Genomic DNA, 18,739 nt, shown 5'->3' with positions numbered 1-18,739 from the left:
CCACCAGTCAGAGAAATGGCAGGAAACCATTGTCAGTTGTGTGGGAAAGCCCAGTAAAATCATAGAAACATAGAAAATAGAAGCAGGTTTAGCTTCGGGCCTGGTCCGCCATTCGTTTTAACCATGGCTGATCATCAAAATCAATATCCTGATCCCACCTTCCCCCCATATCCCTTTGGATAGAAACATATGTCTTTCAGACATTTAAATAGCACTATTGGGCCTTCCCTGTGTTTGAGGCTCCCAGCGGCAGAAGCCCTACCTGCTGGTCAGTCAGTGCTAAGAGCTGCTAGCCAATCGGAAGCTGACAACTCCTTGTGGAGCAAGCAGCCACCACTTCCACTGGCAGAAATGCATCCACAAAGGCCTAGGATCATCATGCGATCCCAGACCAAAGATGAGTGAAGGCAGAATAGGGAGTCAAGGGGTGGGGGTTACAGAGGGGGAGTTGCAGGCAAAGATCTTTCAGCATTCTCGCTCTTCTTGATGACCAGTCTCTCGAGTGCATGAAAGTGAGGAGTATCTCAGCAGGGATGCTGGAATGGCCTTCCAAGGGTGTGCAGGAACATCATGCAGCTTCCACTTAATCCCTGAATCTTGTCAATTGGCTCGTTAACAAACACAATTTGACTTCTATGACTTCTATGACAATTGATACTCAGCTAGTGGTGGCTGGCTTTCCCGCGTCTGTCCCTTCCACCCTCTGACTTAATTGGAACTAGGTTTTGCTGCTGTTGGGAGGCTGAAGCAGGGCCTCTCCCACGATTGAAGGGGCCTAGCCACTATGTATCCTGCTGTGCTGGGCTGCAGTATGTCCAACAGATGAGTCTGTTTCTACCACCACAACTTAACTTGCTAAGTATTTTCTGTTTTATCCCATTAGATTGACTCTTTTACCACCAACTCACTCATTGAAATACATTGGGAATAACTTGCATAAAAAAGTCACCCAATAAAGGAAGTACCTTTATGAATGTCTCATTTTTATATAACCTTTGCAAATGTTTTGTTTTTAGGTGTCCAGCAAGAAGAATCCTCCTCAGCTGGCCTCTTCAGACCCAAATGGTTCCTCTCTTGGAATTCTACCCACCTGTGCACTAAACGCTGCTGATAAATCTAAACAAGGGCTAATTGGTTCACCCTTCATTCCTCACCTTCGGTCTGACTTGGCCCAGTATTTCCCAAACCATAGTCAGCTTCATCAAGTTCAACATACTGAGAGTTTTCCATCCCAAAATGGTTGTGGGACACAAACTGGAAGTACACTTCAGGGAGAGCCGCTTGCAGGAAGACATTACAGTATGAACGAACAGGTAGATGTAGGTGCTGTGCAGGCTGTTGCATTTTGTGACATAGATGGCGGCCAGCCTTCTCGCTGTGGATGGCTGAGAAATAGAGAGACTGATAATAAAAATCAATTTACTAATGTACATAATGGGCATTTCAAACCGTTAATTGAACACAATGCCTACTCTGGAATGATTCATGATGCAGCAATGAATGATCAAATGGGAATAATGACCGGAGAAGTTTTGCATGAAAAGAAACTGCTGGTTGACCAAAGGCAGCAATTGATGTGTCAGAAAATGGAGCTGGAGCTGGAGAAAGAAAAACTGCAGAGATTGCTAGCTCAGCACGAGACCCTGCTCCTTCGAAAGCAACAGCAATTACATGAGTCAAGGTTGGATTACAGCAGGTGAGAGCTTCATTGAACCTTGAACTTTACTAATGGAGATAATTTATTCTTTGAAATTAACCTTTATTAGATTGGAAGCAAAGTTTTAATTAAAACTAAGTGTGTTGCCGATTGATTGCAATGGTTTTGAACCCCTTTCTTGGTACAACTTAATAGGTTTGAACAGAATGGATCCCATGTGGCAGCAACTTGTACAGTATTTCAGACTTAACCACTGTTAATTTTTGTTAAAATTTCATACCTGCATGGCATTCTGAATGTTCATATATTTAGAACAGCTGCATTTCAGCAGGGATTTTAACAACATTATAAAATAATTATCAGTAATTGACAGATTCAGCAAACCTCAAAGGCAGTTTGGGTGGTAACCAAAACACTTTGCTGTAAGTATTTGTGCATATTAATAGTGCAATGAATGGGTACAATAGGGCTTTAGTTAAATCATAGAATCCCTACAGCACAGAAAGAGGTCATTAGGCCCATCGAGTCTGCACCGACCACAATCCCACCCAGGTCCTACCCCCATACCCCTACATATTTTACCCACTAATCCCTCTAACCTACGCATCTCAGGACACTAAGGGCAATTTTAGCATGGCCAATCAACCTAACCCGCACATCTTTGGACTGTGGGAGGAAACCAGAGCACCCGAAGGAAACCCACACAGACACGAGGAGAATGTGCAAACTCCACACAGACAGTGACCCAAGCCGGGAATCAAACCCAGGTCCCTGGAGCTGTGAAGCAGCAGTGCTAACCACTGTGCTACCGTGCTGCCCTAATATTCAGATCAGGTTGACAACAAATTTTATATTGGGTTACAAATGTAACACTGTTATTTCTGGTTTGGCTTTCAAAATAGAATTTCATATCCTTATTTTATAAATGAAAAATTTGTGATTCCCACCCTCCCCCCAAATTTATGCTGCTTAACAAGAAACTTATAAATCAAAATTCAAACAGAGATCCCATGGTTCTATTAATTCTGTAAGAGTGAAAAAAATCCCACATATTTAGTTTTCACTTTTAGTCGATGGATTTTTGCTACGTATCCCAAGTGAATTTTCAATATTTTAATATTAAATATCAATATTGATTTTAATATTTGGAAATTCATGGGACGTGGGGTGTCCCTGGCTGGCCAGCATTTATTACTGATCCCTAGTTGCCCTCGGAAGGCAGTTGAGAGTCAACCACATGCTGTGGCTCTGGAGTCACATATAGGCCAGATCGGATAAGGGTGGCAGATCTCCTTCCCTAAAGGATAGCAAAAGGCTACTAAAAATAAAATTGAAAGAGCTAAGATGAACTACGAAAAGAACCTACCAGAAAACACACAAATACCAAAAGCTTCTATAAGTATATAAAGTGGAAGAGAAGAGCTAAAGTAAATGTTGGCCCTTTACTGGTGGGGTATTAATGGGAAACACAGAGTTGGTGGAGGCATCAAACCACTGTTTTGCCACTGTCTTCGCGGTAGAGAATAATGGAGATTTTCCAAAAACTGTAGTTAATGCAGAGGAACTTGGTGCAATAGCCATCACTAGGGAGAAAGTATTGAATAAACTAGTGGGATTAAAGGTAGATAAGTCTCCGGGACTTGATGGCCTGCACCCCAAGTTATTAAAGGAAGTGGCAGCAGAGATAGTGGATGCATTGGTTGTGATATTTCAAAATTCCTTGGGATTCTGGTAAAGTCCCGGTGGGTTAGAATCATGCTAATGTGTCACCCTTGTTCACAAAGGGAGAGAGTCAAAAGGTAGGAAACTATAAACTGGTTACCTTGACTTCTGTGGTGGGGAAGTTGCTGGAATCAATCATTAAAGAGGAGATGAATGAGCATTTGAAAAGGCAAAGCTCAATCCACCATTGTCAGCCTGGTCCAAAAACAGAAAATGTTGCAAAGTCTCAGCAGGTCTGACAGCATCTGTGGGATTAGGACCAACGTTTTGAGTCTGGGTACTCTTTGTCAGAGCATCCAGAAGGTGTTTGACAAGGTGCTGCATAAAAGACTGATCTAGAAGGTGAGATCGCAGGGGACTGAAGGTAGAGTACTGGATTGGATTGAGGTTTGGCTACCTGACAGAAAGCAGAGGTCTGGGATAATTGGGTCCTTCTTTGGGTGGCAATGTAACTAGCGGGGTGCCACAGGAGTCAGTCCTCAGACCTCAACTGTATACAATCTATAAAAATGATTTGCAAGCAAGGAAATAGCAAATTTTGCAGGTGATACTGAAATAGGTGGGAAAGCAGGCAGTGAAAAGGATATAAAGATTCTACAGATGGATATAGATAAGCTAGGAGAATGAGCCAAAATTTGGCAGATGGAGTTTAATGTGGATAAATGTGACATTATCCATTTTGGGAAAAAAATAGAAAGGCAAATTATTATCTAAATGAAAAGCAGATTCAAAATGCATCGGGCAGGGCGATCTGGGTGACTTATGTTTATGAATTGCAGAAAGTCGGTATGCGGGGGTACAGCATGTAATAAAAAGGGCATTTATTTATTGATGACCTGAATTATCTGTGGATAGTTATTACCTGTGTCTGTTTCAACTGCTTTACATAATTCCTTTATATTATTTGACACTGTACTTCCTTCAAGACATTATTACAATTATGTCGTTAGGAGACACTGCTTAATATTAAATCAATTATAAGAAAGAAGTACGTGAGTGTTAAAGTTAGTCGCAGTTCACTTGTCTGGATTTCCTCCCCCACCCCAACTCAATCCCCACAGTCTTTGAGAGAACAAATGAACCTGGATATTTTACTGCAGTGTGATATCTATCCTTCCTTTGATGTTTGCAAATTCATGCATTTTTCATCAGGCATCAGCAATGATAATCCAGAGCCACAGCTCTAATTTTTAAAATTTGCTTCGCTGGACACTGACTGTAGTCATATCTTCATCCTCTGCCTCCTCTAACTGAGGCTTGGCGTATCCATTTTAGTACCATAGCATACAGTGCATTTTCTTGCTGGGGTCTTTAGGGTCATACATGCATGTGTACTTTTAGATGTTTTCTCCACTCTTGGTGCCTCAACCTCCTCCTCTTGTGTTTGGGTGTATGGAAATGAGAAAAAATAGAAGGAGCTCTGCTGAAGTATACTTGTCACTATAGAAACTTACACATCAAGGTGCCAAATTACTGGAGGCGTCCTTCGACATTCAAAAAGATAGAAATGAAATTCAAACATTGATTGTAGTCTCCTGAAATTACAATATTATGTGCAATGTTCCAAAAGATTAAATGGATGGTTTTTGATTCCTAGCTGATGTTCATGATCAGGGTCAGAGAGTACTAGTGTATATATATATTATCAAATCAAAGTTTTTAAGAAGCCTTTAATCTGTTTTCATAGATTCAAGTATCATCTATCTGAATCAGAAGACAAGACCTACAATGAGGATCTGACCAGCAAAACAAGAATTCCTATACCAAATGCAACCAGACCAGAAAGGTCAGATGATACATATTTTTATCATTCGTTGCATTATTTCTACATACCAAGTATATTGAATGAGTATTTTGTATCTCTCTTTATTACTAAAAGAACTTTGCACCTATCTTTATCCAAGGAAGAATATGTTGCTTGGGTTGTCGTGAAAGCATTGGAAGTTTAAACATTGGATGGGCTAAAATTTGATATGAGGAGGTATTGGATAGTCTGGCTGTACTTAAAAGTTGATAAGTCACCAGAACTGGGTGTGATGCACTGAGGATACTGAGGGAGGCAAGGGTAGAAATTGCAGAGGTACTGGCCATAATCTTCCAATCCTCCTGAGAAACTGGGGTGGTGCCAGAGAACTGCAAAAGTTGCGCCATTGGTCAAAAAAGGGTGTAAGGATTAGCTTAGCAATAAGATAGTCAATTTAACCTTCGCAGTGGGAAAGCTTTTACAAATGATAATTTGGTACAAAGTTAATAGTCATTTAGGAAAATGTGAATTAATTAAGGAAAGCCAGCATGAATTTATTTAGGGCAAATCATGTTTAACTAACTAAATTTTTGATGAGTCAACAGAGAGGGTAGATGAAGGTGATGTGTGTTTATGTAGTGTATACTTGAAAGGCATTCAGCAAACTTGGTGTTCATGGAATAAAAGGAACTGGAGCAGTATGGATATGAAATTTGGCTGAGTGACAGGAAACAGTGAGTGGCGGTGAACAGTTGTTTTTTGGACTGGACAAAAGTTTATTGGGGATCCCTAGGGAAGGAAATCTGCTGGATGTTGCAAAAATAATAATAATTCAAGATACTCTATCTGAATGCACACAGCATTTGCAAAAAAGCAAGTGAATTGATGGCAGAAATAGAAAAACAAAACTCACCTCCAAACTTCGTGGCCTTGGGTTCGGTTCCTCCCTCTGCGACTGTATCCTAGACTTCCTAACCCACAGACCACAATCAGTAACTATAGGCAACAACACCTCCTCTATGATTATCCTCAACACCGGCGCCCCACAAGGCTGTATCCTCAGCCCGTTACTGTATGCCTTATACACTTATGACTGTGGCCAAATTCCTTTCCAACTTGATGTTCAAGTTTGTTGATGACACCACCATAGTGGGTCAGATCTCAAACAATGATGAGACAGAGTACAGGAAACAGATAGAGAATTTGGTGAACTGACAATCATCTGTCCCTCAATGTCAACAAAGCAAAGGAGATAGTCATCGACTTCAGGAAGCATAGTGGAGGACATGCCCCTGTCCACATCAATGGGAATGAAGTGGAAATTGTCGAGAACTTCAAGCTTTTAGGTGTCCAGATCAACAACAACCTGTCCTGGTCCCTCCATGCTGTGCTATGGAGGGACCAGGGCAAAGAGGCTAAGGAAATTTGGCTTGTCAGCTACAACTCTCACCAACGTTTACAGATGCACTATAGAAAGCATCCTTTCTGGTTGTTTCACAGCTTGGTATGGCTCCTGTTCTGTCCAAGACCGCAAGAAACTACAAAGGATCATGAACGAAGCCCAACCCAACATGCAAACCAGCCTTCCATCCGTTGACTCTGTCTACACTTTCTGCTGCCTCAGAAGCAGCCAGCATAATTATGGACCCCATGCGGACATACTCTCTTCCACCTTCTGTCGTTGGGAAAAATAAACAAAAGTCTGAGGTCACGCACCAAATGACTCAAGAACAGCTTCTTCCCTGCTGCCATCAGACTTTTGAATGGACCTACCTCATGTTAAGTTGATCTTTCTCTACACCTTAGCTATGACTGCACCCTCTCCTTTCCTTCTCTATGAATGGTATGCTTCGCCTGTATAGCACTCAAGAAACAATGCTTTTCACTGTACATTAATACAAGTGAACATAATGAATCAAATCACATCAGATAAACAGATATGCCCGAATTGCCTTTGTGGAGGCTTGGCTGTAAGATGACCAAGGCTGGAAACTTGTTCAAGGATATTCAAGGACAGGCAAAAAGGAAAAGGTGGTGGGGTAGCGCTGTCAATAAAGCATGAGGTCAGTACATTAGTGAGAGAGTACCTTAGATTGAAGATCAGTGTAGAATCAGTTTGGATAGAGCTAAGAAACAGCAAAGGGCGGCAAATATTGATAGTAGTAGTTTATAGGTGACAAAATAGTGGTGGTAGTGCAAGGCATGGGATAAATCAGGAAACTAAAGGTCCTTGTAGGGGCGGGACGGTGGCACAGTGATTAGCACTACTGCCTCACAGCGCCAGGGACCCGGGTTCAATTCCGGCCTCGAGTCACTGTCCGTGTGGCGTTTGCACGTTCTCCCCGTGTCTGCATGGGTTTCCTCTGGGCCCTCCATTTTCCTCCCACAGTCCAAAGATGTGCAGATTAGGTGGGTTAGCCACGCTAAATTAACCTAGTGTCAGGGGGATTATCAGGGTAAATATGGGGGGTAATGGGAATAGGGTCTGGGTGGGATTGTGCTCAGTGCGGACTTGATGGGCTGAATGGCCTCCTCCTGCATTATAGAGATTCTATGAAACTGTAAGAAGGATTATATAATAATTTCAGGAACTTTCAATCTACGAAACGACTGGGTAAACCTAATTCGCATTAATGTTGTGAAGGACTAATTCCTGAAATGTATACGAGATGGTTTTCTAGAACAAAATGTTGTGAAACCTAGGTAATAGGCTATTATAGGTCTAGAGAATGGGCTAATTAATAATCCTGTTAGGAGCTTTTAGGAAAGAATGATTAAAATATATTGGAATTTTATGTAAAATTTGAAAGTGTTACTTCTATGTGAACTAGGGTCTTAACTCTAAACAAAGGTACGAGGAGCAAGTTGGCTATGGTAGATTGGGAAACTGCTTTAAAAGATATGATGGCAGACAGGGAATGGCTAGCGTTTAATACATAATTTACAACAAATTTACATTTCTTTAAGTCATAAAAATCCAGCAGGAAAAGTGATCCAACCATGGCTAACGAGAAATTAAGGATTGCATTAAATCAGAGGAAGAGGCTTATAAAGTTGCCAAAAGAAGTAGTAAACCCAAGGATTGGTAGAAATTTAGGTTTCAGCAAAAGAGGACAAACAAACTGTTCAAGAAAGAGAAAATAGAATATAAATGTAATCTATCAAGAAACAGTGTAAAGGATTCTATAGGTAAACAAAAGGGAAAAGATTAGTGAAGACCAATGTGGGCCCATTAAGGCGGAGACAGCAGAATTTATAATGGGGAATAAGGAAATGGCAGAGAAATTAAGCAAAATACTTGTTTAAGGAGGAAGATAAAAAAACTTCCCTGAAACACTAGAGAACCAAAATTGAGGACCTGAAAGAAATTAGTATTAGTAAAAAGCTGTATTGGAGAATTTATTGGGACTTAAAGTTGATAAATCTACTGGGTCTGATGTGATCCCAGACTGTTGAAATAGGTGGCTGTAGAGATAATGGATGCATTGGTGGTCATGTTCCAAAATTCTATAGATTCTGGAACAGTTCTTGCAGATTATAAGGTAGCAAATGCCTCCATTATTGAAGAAAACAGTGAGGGAGAAAATGAGACCTGTTAGCTTTTTAAAAGCAAAAGTTTATTAATCACAAGTAAGGCTTATGTTAACACTGCAAAGAAGCTACTGCGAAATTCCCCTAATCACCACAGTCCAGTGCCTGTTCGGGTCAATGCACCTAACCAGCACGTCTTTCAGAATGTGGGTGGATACTGGAGCACCCAGAGCAAACCCATACAGACACGGGGAGAACATGCAAACTCCACACAGACAGTGACCCAAGCCAGGAATCGAACCCGGGTCCTTGGCGCTGTGAAGCAGCAGTGTTAACCACTATGCTATCGTGACATCAATAGTAAAGAAATTGCAAGACTCTATTATAAAAGATGACCTGGACACTTAGAAATAAAGATAGGATTGCGTAGTCAACATGGATTTGCGAAAGATGATTGTAGAGTAAAGGGATAACAGCTAAAGCTGATGCAATGATGGTGGAATATCACATTGAGTAACATAGATCTGGAGTGAGCAGAAGTTCCAACCTATTGCAGAGGTCTTATTATATATATAGTAGCTGTAAATAAAGAGTAATTGTTTTAATAAACCACCATCATGAGCAGTTAACTTTGGGATAATAGACAAGCTGCAAACAGCCCCCTCCAGACCACAAACACATCAGAACACTTGATGGCAAAAGGCAGCGAATAGAAGCCTCAGAAATTTTTAACAGGCATGTTTGGGAAGTGCAGAGATCCTTGAAAGAAGGAGAAAAGGATCAGGTTGAAACACAGCATCCTTGTCCAAAGTTTCAGTACAAAATACCAGGCGTTTGTGAGAAAGTTCGAAAAAATAATTTCAAGTTCATTCATGGGAAATTGATTTTGTTGGCTAGGCCAGCATCAGTAGTTTCCCTTGAGAAGGCAGTGGTGAACTGTTCTTCAACTGTTGCAGTCCCTCAGGTGTAAGTACACCCACAGTGCTGTTAGGGAGGGAATTCCAGGATTTTTACCCAGCGACAGGGAAGGAATGGCAAGTCAGGATGCCGAGTGACTTGGATGGAAACCTCCAGATGCTGATGTCCTAGGTATTTGCTGCTCTTGTCCTTCTAGATGTCAATTGTCGTGGGTTTGGAAGGTGCTGCCTCAGGAACCTTGTTGAGTTTCTACAGTGCGTCTTGTAGATGATGTACATGGCTGCTACAGTTCATCAATGGTGGATGAATTGAATGTTTGTGGAACAGGTAGCAATCAATCAGGCTACTTTGTCCTGCATGGTGTCGAGCTTCTCGAGTGTTGTTGGAGCTGCACCCATCTGGGCAAGTGGAGAATGTTCCATCATACACCTGACTTTTTCCTTGTAGATGGTGGACAGGCTTTCAGGGGGTCAGGAGGCGAGTTACTCCAGCATGCCTAGCCTTTGATCTGCTCTGGTAGCCATACTATTTATATGGTGGTCCATTTGAGGTTCTGGCCAATGGTAACCCCCAGGATTTTGATAGTGGAGGTTCGGCAGTTATGCCAGTGAATGTGAAGGAGTGATGGTTAGATCCTCTCTTGTTGGAGATGATCTTTGCTTGACACCTGTGTGGCACAAATGTTACTTGCCACTTGTCAGCCCACACCTGGATATTGTCCAAGTCTTGCTCCATGGCTTGCTTCAGTATCTGAGCAGCCGCCAATGGTGTTGAAAATTGTGCAGTCATCACCCACTTTTGACCTTATGATGGAAGGAAGTTCATTAATGAAGCAGCTGAAGATGGCTGGGCATAGGACACTATCCAGAGGAAGTCTGATAGTGATGTCCTGTTGCTTAGATAATTGACCTCCAATTGCCTCAACCTTTTTTCCTTTGTGCCAGGTATGACTCTGACCCCTGATTTGCATTGACTCCAGTTTTGTTAGGGCTCCTTGAAGCCACACTCGGTCAAATGCTGCCTTGATGTCAAGGGTAGTCATTCTCACCTTACCTCTAGAGTTCAGCTCTTTTGTCAAGTTTGAACCAAGACTGTAATGAGTTAGGAATTGAGTAGCCCAAGCTGCGGGTCAGTGCTGTTGATGATCTCTTCCATCATTTTGCGGATGATGAAGAGTAGACTTATGGGACAGTTATTGGCCGGGTTGGATTTGTCTTCTTTTGTATGCAGGACAGGTGGGATTGTTGTCGGTGCAGGCTTGATGAGCTGAATAGCCTCCTTCTGCACTGTAGGGAATCAATAATTCTATGATTCTATTCTATACCTGGGTAATTTTCAACATAGCCGGGAGATGCCAGTTTTGTTGCTGTGCTGGAACAGCTTGGCTAGTGATGCTCAGTATAAGCTTGTTATTCTTCTAACATGCTGAATATGAGTTGATGTAGGCCGGAGGCCTCCCTCCTCGCAACTATTTCCCCTTTTTTCCCATAAACCCATCCCTTGATCCTAGACATGGTCCAAAGGAAGTAGAATAAATTAGGAGTTTACATTAAGGATATGACTCTACAACTTGATTAATGGCATATCTATTATGGAGCCCTCAACTAACATTTGCAATATTTTTTTGCACATGATATTAAGAATCTGTTTAAGTACTTAATTTTGGTTAATCTTTTGACCAATGATGTAAGATAATTTGGGCATGCCAAAATTAAGCTAGACAAATTTTAAGGGGAGGAAAAATTCTGGAGAGACACCCATTCCTTTGTTCCTTAATGACAAACCTTAATTAACATGCAAATTTGAAATAATTAGAATGCATTAAAGGTGTTTAACTACCTTTCCCTAAAGAAATATTCAAATTACACTAAATGTGGTTTTAAATTATTTAATTCTCCAAGGTCTATGGTAACATTTTTCTGCTACATTTTTAAAAAAATGACAAGGTTAAACTTTTGTTTAATAAGTAGTAATTAATATTAAAGAATGATTGTGTGTTCTAGAAATGATGATTCTTTGAAATGGACTTCATTAAAACTTAATCATTTACATTTTTTTAAAAAGAAAAACATCCAGTTTTATCAGTCTGTATACAGAATAATCCTTCAAACATGTTTTATATTAACCTGAATATATGTATAAATAATTCATGTCAAGATGCTTTACTTGAACATCGACTCAAATTTCAGCCTTTGACGATTGAAATTGAAAATAGCCTTGATTAATTTGTTTATACGTTCTAAGTAACATCTTCCATTATAATTTGTTTCCTCTGTGTGGAAGTGCAGGGAAAGAGAGATAAACTATTTTGTCTATAAATATGTAATCTGACTCTCTGCTTTGAGGTCCAAGGTTATTTTTATTTTTCCTTTTGCTTGGTCATGCGCGACTGCATTAAAAATTTAATGTATCAACAATCCCACGGACCTTTTTTAAATTGAGTAGCTAAGGTGAAAAATTAATCATCATTGTGCCAGATAAAGATGGCGTTAATCAAAAATGAGTAATTAGAATACACTAACCCTGAGTTTAAAAGGCTGCAGCTTCTTTGAGGGCAAAAAGACTGAAAGAGGTGTATGGAGGGTGGAGCAAGATTATGTCACTGAAAAGAGAGCAACAAGAGATTTGCAGCACAGAGAGAAGATGGGGGCAGATGTGGAATTGCCTTTCAGATGACCAATGTTTTCAATGTGTCATGTTGAGCGGTAGCACCTTGGATGGATATCTGTATCACTGAGCAGTATCTCTCTGCTAAACCTCGTTGCACTGGGGCTGGTTAAAGTTGGTGCAGACTAAAGCAGGAGAAAGCATTAGATTAGGCTGTCTGGAACTTCAAATCAGGTAACGGGTCACAAGCCGTCCGGAGTAGGTATTTGATCACATTTCAGGTATTCAGCTTCACAGATATTTAAACCTTTGACTGACTTTGACATGAAATAAAAGTCCAAAGCTGTTGAAGGGAATAAAAAGTATTCAACACCAGTAGGAACATAGGAGCATGAGTAGACCATTTGGCAAGTTGAGCCTGCTTCACTATTCCACTAGATCATGGCTGATCATCTACCTCGACGCCACTTTCTCGCTGTCCCCATATCCTTTGATGCCATCAGTGTCCAGAAACCTAGTGATTTCTGTCTTGAAGATGCTCAATGATTGAGCTTCCACAGCTCTCTGGGGGTAAAGAATTCCAAAGATTTGCCACCCTCTGGCTGAAGAAATTCTTCCTCATTTTAGCCTTAAATGGACTACCCCTTATTCTGAGACTGTCCCCTGAATCTAGACTCACCAGCCAGAGGAAACATGCCATCTAAATCTAACCTGGCACAGCCTGTAAGAATTTTAAATTTCAATCAGATCACCCCTCATTCTTCAAAACTCTAGAGAATACAGATTCTATTTTCTCAATCTCTCCTCGTGCTGTCCCAGGCATTGGTCTGTTTAACCTCCGGTGTGCTCCCTCTATGCCACCTATATCCTTCCTTAGATAAGGAGACCAAAACGGCACACAATACGCCAGGTGCAGTCTCACCAAGGCTCTGTACAATTGCAGCAAGACATATTTTCTCCTGTGCTCCAATCCCCTTGCGATTATACCAAACGTAGCTTTAATTTCCTAATTGATTGCTACACTTGCATGTTAGCCTTTAGGAACTCATGAACAAGGACGCCCAAGTCCCTTTGGACAACAACACTTCCTAATCGCTCATCATTTAAGTTACTCACCAAAGTGGATCTTGTTCATTCTTGCCCATTCACTTAGCCTGTCCAAGTCTGCTTAACTTGCCAATCCATACCCTCCATCCAGCATTCTTTGCCCTTTAGCACATATCCACCTGAGCAGACTTTGGGGCTGGTGCAGAGATGATTTAAAATGAAGTTCTATAAAATAAAGTTCTTAGTGTCTATTGCAGACTTCATCCTGTTTGGGGAAAAAAATACTAATTCATAAAAAGAACAGTTGCTATATTTACATTGCTTCAACAACAGAAAGCATTATGAGAACAAACATTGTATTCAAGTACACAATTCCTTATAAAACAAACATTGGAATTAATTGTTCCACTTCAAACAGCCTATAACCATTTGTAACTGTCAATCAAACTGTGAAATGGCAAGCATCCTGCTATGATTATAGATGGTTGCGAAATCATTCATAGAGCAATAATCCAGAAATGGAAGCCCTCAGGCTTATGTCAATAGTGTGACGGTACTGTGTCTTTAAGAAATGTATTTTAATCACATTTCTCTGCAGGATGTTTCTGCAGTCCTTGGCAATTTGTCAGCACTGTGTTGTCTGTAGCTGGTGTCCTTTATTGTTGTTGTGGCAGTATAATTGATATCATGTTGATTTTAATCTGGACTAAGGCAGTGTCCTGTGGTTTTAATGGTCCCTTGGGATTGCAGAGTGGAACTTGATGGGGGGTGATTGACAGGGCCTGTCATGTGACTAAGGACAGCTATGCTTCACAGAAAAGTCAAGTTTTTAGTTTTGTTTTTGGTAGTGGCTTAAAGTGGAGAGAAGCAACAGTGCTTTTTCCCTCTCCATGGAGTAGGAGTTTCTGTTCTCTGTGTGGCTGTTTTTGGAAGCTGCCCAAGATTAAGTTTACCTGTCAGAAGTGTGGCTGTTTTGAGGATATCCTTCTCTGCAAACAGCTGGCCTGGATTTCTGTCTGTAGCTGTTACAAAGTTGAAGATCCAGCATCCCGGATGGGATGTACCCCAGGTTACTGTGGGAGGCGAGGGAGGAGATTGCGGAGCCTTTGGCGATGATCTTTGCATCGTCGATGGAGACGGGAGAGGTTCCGGAGGATTGGAGGATTGCGGATGTGGTCCCTATATTCAAGAAAGGGAACAGGGACAGCCCGGGAAATTACCGACCGGTGAGTCTAACCTCAGTGGTTGGTAAGTTGATGGAGAGGATCCTGAGAGACAGGATTTATGATCATCTAGAGAAGTTTAGTATGATCAAAAGTAGTCAGCACGGCTTTGTCAGGGGCAGGTCGTGCCTTACGAGCCTGGTTGAGTTCTTTGAAAATGTGACCAAGCACATTGACGAAGGAAGAGCGGTGGATGTGGTCTATATGGACTTCAGCAAAGCGTTCGATAAGGTCCCCCATGCAAGACTTCTTGAGAAAGTGAGAGGGCATGGGATCCAAGGGGCTGTTGCCTTGTGGATCCAGAACTGGCTTGCCTGCAGAAGGCAGAGAGTGGCTGTGGAGGGGTCTTTCTCTGCATGGAGGTCAGTGACCAGTGGAGTGCCCCAGGGATCTGTTCTGGGACCCTTGCTGTTTGTCATTTTCATAAATGACCTGGATGAGGAAGTGGAGGGATGGGTTGGTAAGTTTGCTGACGACACCAAGGTAGGTGGTGTTGTGGATAGTTTGGAGGGATGTCAGAAGTTGCAGCGAGACATAGATAGAATGCAAGACTGGGCGGAGAAGTGGCAGATGGACTTCAACCCGGATAAGTGTGTAGTGATCCATTTTGGCAGATCCAATGGGATGGAGCAGCAGTATAAAATGGAGGGTACCATTCTTAGCAGTGTAGAGGATCAGAAGGACCTTGGGGTCCGGGTCCATAGGACTCTTAAATCGGCCTCGCAGGTGGAGGATGCGGTCAAGAAGGCGTATGGCGTACTAGCCTTCATTAATCGAGGGATTGAGTTTAGGAGTCGGGAGATAATGCTGCAGCTTTATAGGACCCTGGTTAGACCTCACTTGGAGTACTGCGCGCAGTTCTGGTCACCTCATTACAGGAAAGATGTTGAAGCCATTGAAAGGGTGCAGAGGAGATTTACAAGGATGTTGCCTGGATTGGGGGGCATGCCTTATGAGGATAGGTTGAGGGAGCTTGGTCTCTTCTCCCTGGAGAGACGAAGGATGAGAGGTGACCTGATAGAGGTTTACAAGATGTTGAGGGGTCTGGATAGGGTGGACTCTCAGAGGCTATTTCCAAGGGCTGAAATGGTTGCTACGAGAGGACACAGGTTTAAGGTGCTGGGGGGTAGGTACAGGGGGGATGTCAGGGGTAAGTTTTTCACTCAGAGGGTGGTGGGTGAGTGGAATCGGCTGACGTCGGTGGTGGTGGAGGCAAACTCGTTGGGGTCTTTTAAGAGACTTCTGGATGAGTACATGGGATTTAATGGGATTGAGGGCTATAGATAGGCCTAGAGGTGGGGATGTGATCGGCGCAACTTGTGGGCCGAAGGGCCTGTTTGTGCTGTGGCTTTCTATGTTCTATGTTCATACTTGCTTTTTGTGTTAAGTCTGAAGAAGGGTGTGTGTCTGTGGGATGGTGTTTAACCTGGGCGGCACGGTAGCACAGTGGTTAGCACTGCTGCTTCACAGCTCCAGGGACCTGGGTTCGATTCCTGCCTTGGGTCACTGTCTGTGTGGAGTTTGCACATTCTCCTCGTGTCTGCGTGGGTTTCCTCCGGGTGCTCCGGTTTCCTCCCACAGTCCAAAGATGTGCGGGTTTGGTTGATTGGCCATGCTATAACTGTCCCTTAGTGTCCTGAGATGCGTAGGTTAGAGGGAAAATATGTAGGGATATGGGGGTAGGGCCTGGGTGGGATTGTGATCGGTGCAGACTCGATGGGCCAAATGGCCTCTTTCTGCACTGTAGGGTTTCTATGAATTCTATGAAACCTGGAACAACGGTAATAGCTAGCTGTTAGGAGTTATACTGTGTCATGCTTAAGTCTTGTAATTGGTAAAAGTTATGCTAATTCTTTTTGTTATATTTTAACTGTGTTCTTAAAAAAACTTTGATTAAAGCTTCCTTGTGGTCACTTGAATCGTATCTGCCATGGTGCTGAGGGTGGCGGGTTCCTTACCTTCGTACATGAAGAACACTTTCCAGCTGGTTTTTCAATTTCCATGTCCAATTCATGCCACCAGAAATAACTCCTGGCTGTTTCCTTCATGTGTACAATGGCCCTTGTGTAACTTGTTTAACACTCGTCTTTTCAATGGTGGCATAATGATCATTCTGAGCCCTCAAAGAAGACTTCCTGACTGTACTGACAACTCCAATCTTCTAGAGGAGTACGGCTTCAAGTCAGGTGTTAGTTCTGAGATCTCATAATACCACATACATCACCTCTGACAGTATCAGATTGCTTTGAGTGTACTTCGTCACTTGTCCAGAAGTGACTGGTTTACTGTCTACCTGTTCAAAGTAGAAGATACTTCTGCTGCTTGAGAAATTTGGCAAACTACTTGATAGTGGTCTTGACTATCCATCCAGATTACAATGGAGACTTGATTTTCAATACTTGATTATGTAAAGTATGTGCAGACAATAGCATTGCCCATCCCTGCATTGAACTTGCGGCCAATGATGGAATTCCCATGTATAGTTCAAAATGGTTCTTAATGGATGTTGGTCTGTTAATAGCGTGAACTTTCTTCCATATAGGAATTGATGGAATTTCTTTACTCCGAAGATAATTCCTAATGCTTCCATTTCAATTTGTGCATAGTTACTTTCAGCCTTGCTCAATGTTCAAGATGCAAAAGCAATATGTCTTTCTTCACCCGATGGCATTTTTAAGTTCGTTTTTCGCGAGACTTTTCCGTCCTTGATACAAAGACAAACACCAACCGTTGTCAGAATCAAAGTTCTTTATTTGTCCTACATATGTGAGCTGGCTAACCTTTACTACTTAACCTCCACTCAGTGCTGGAAGTCAGTTAGTAAAAAGCACATGAAGCAACAAGGCTAACCCCTTTTATACAATTTACAATCCCATCAGGTAGATGTGATTTCAAACAAGACTTAAGCACACATCACCCGATTCAATCAAAAACGAGTAGTTACAGGAATTGCTGCATAAGAAAGAACATCCTATTAAAATACACATTTCCTACTTACAACCCCCACCCATCAGAACATAAGCATAATGTCTTTAGGATACGCCATTTGTTAGTGCAGAAGAGAACATTATCATGTACTCAGCTAGACTCGCACCCCAGCCGGGCTCAGCAAGCTGGAGCCTGTGGTTAACTTGTTTTGTCAGTTTGCTCCCATCAGCTGTTGCTCTGCCGTGCTTGCAAGCCCAATAGTTCACCTTGCCCTCTACAGTGGACATTAACTCTTTATACCTCAGCATGATGTGGGATGCTACCACTGAAACACCAGAAGGGGATCTGTCATGCGCTAACGCTAGGGGTAGGGTAGGATCAAACTGTGTAAGAATTTCAGATTTAAGCAATGCTTCCTTGGCTTTCACAAAAGCGTTATTGCATTGATCCAACCACTTCCACTTCTTGACCTTATTGAATAGTGGAGCAGACGTGAGGGGTCGAATGGCCTACTCCTTATCTGTATGAAAAGGATGAGATGTATGATCTGATTGCCATTGTTGGAAATTCAGTAGCAAACATTTGGACCTATTCGATAGTTGTTGCCATGGACATAGAATGGACGTGCAACATAATCTCTGTCTTGCATGATAAACTGGTACGTATATTTGATTTTGATTTTTAAAAAAAAAATTAATTTATTATTGTCACATGTATAAACATACAGTGAAAAGTATTGTTTTTGCGCACTACACAGACAAAACATACCGTTCATAGAGAAGGAAATGAGAGAGTGCAGAATGTAGTGTTACAGTCATAGCTAGGGTGTAGAGAAAAATCAACTTAATACAAGGTAGGTCCATTCAAAAGCCTGGGAAGAAGTTGTTCTTGAGTTGGTTGGTACGTGACCTCAGACTTTTGTATCTTTTTCCCGAAGGAGGAAGGTGGAAGAGAGAATGTCTGGGGTGCACGGGGCCCTTAATTATGCTGGTCGCTTTGCCGAGGCAGCGGGAAGTGTAGACAGAGTCAATGGAGGGGAGGCTGGTTTGTGTGATGGATTGGGCTACATTCATGACCTTTTGTAGTTCCTTGGGGTCTTGGGCAGAGCAGGAGCCATATCAAGCTGTGATACAACCAGAAAGAATGCTTTCCCTATGGTGCATCTGTAAAGGTTGGCGAGAATCATACCTGACATGCCAAATTTCCTTAGTCTTCTGAGAAAGTAGAGGCGTTGGTGGGCTTATCTGAAATTTGTGGCGTTTAAAGTGATCTTGAATTAAGATAGCAATATTGTAGCCATATAATTAATTTTGTTTTAAACAGTTTGAAGTACTTCTGAGTTTATTTAACCTATCCACACTT

General features: G+C 42.0%; 1 protein-coding gene and 1 long non-coding RNA gene across 5 annotated transcripts in view; one reads left to right on the top strand and one right to left on the bottom strand.

Annotated features, from left to right (window-relative positions):
* kiaa1328 (KIAA1328 ortholog) overlaps positions 1–18,739 on the top strand; it is a 202,500-nt gene that overhangs the window by 97,826 nt on the left and 85,935 nt on the right. For all 4 annotated transcript variants that reach the window (XM_078220701.1, XM_078220681.1, XM_078220671.1 and 1 more), the window contains 2 exons: positions 1,017–1,696; positions 5,067–5,165. In XM_078220701.1, the coding sequence (XP_078076827.1) occupies positions 1,017–1,696; positions 5,067–5,165 (779 nt within the window). The remainder of the gene's footprint in view (positions 1–1,016; positions 1,697–5,066; positions 5,166–18,739) is intronic.
* Positions 1,331–13,355, bottom strand: LOC144498882 (uncharacterized). The gene is made up of 3 exons (XR_013498771.1): positions 13,296–13,355; positions 6,037–6,094; positions 1,331–1,385 (listed from the first exon to the last, which is right to left on the bottom strand). It is a non-coding gene; the product is annotated as an uncharacterized LOC144498882 (long non-coding RNA).

The sequence above is a fragment of the Mustelus asterias genome, chromosome 1 (assembly GCF_964213995.1).
Source record: "Mustelus asterias chromosome 1, sMusAst1.hap1.1, whole genome shotgun sequence".
Classification (NCBI taxonomy): domain Eukaryota; kingdom Metazoa; phylum Chordata; class Chondrichthyes; order Carcharhiniformes; family Triakidae; genus Mustelus; species Mustelus asterias.
The sequence above is the reverse complement of the archived record's forward strand: the minus strand, read 5'-3'. Positions and strand labels throughout refer to the sequence as shown.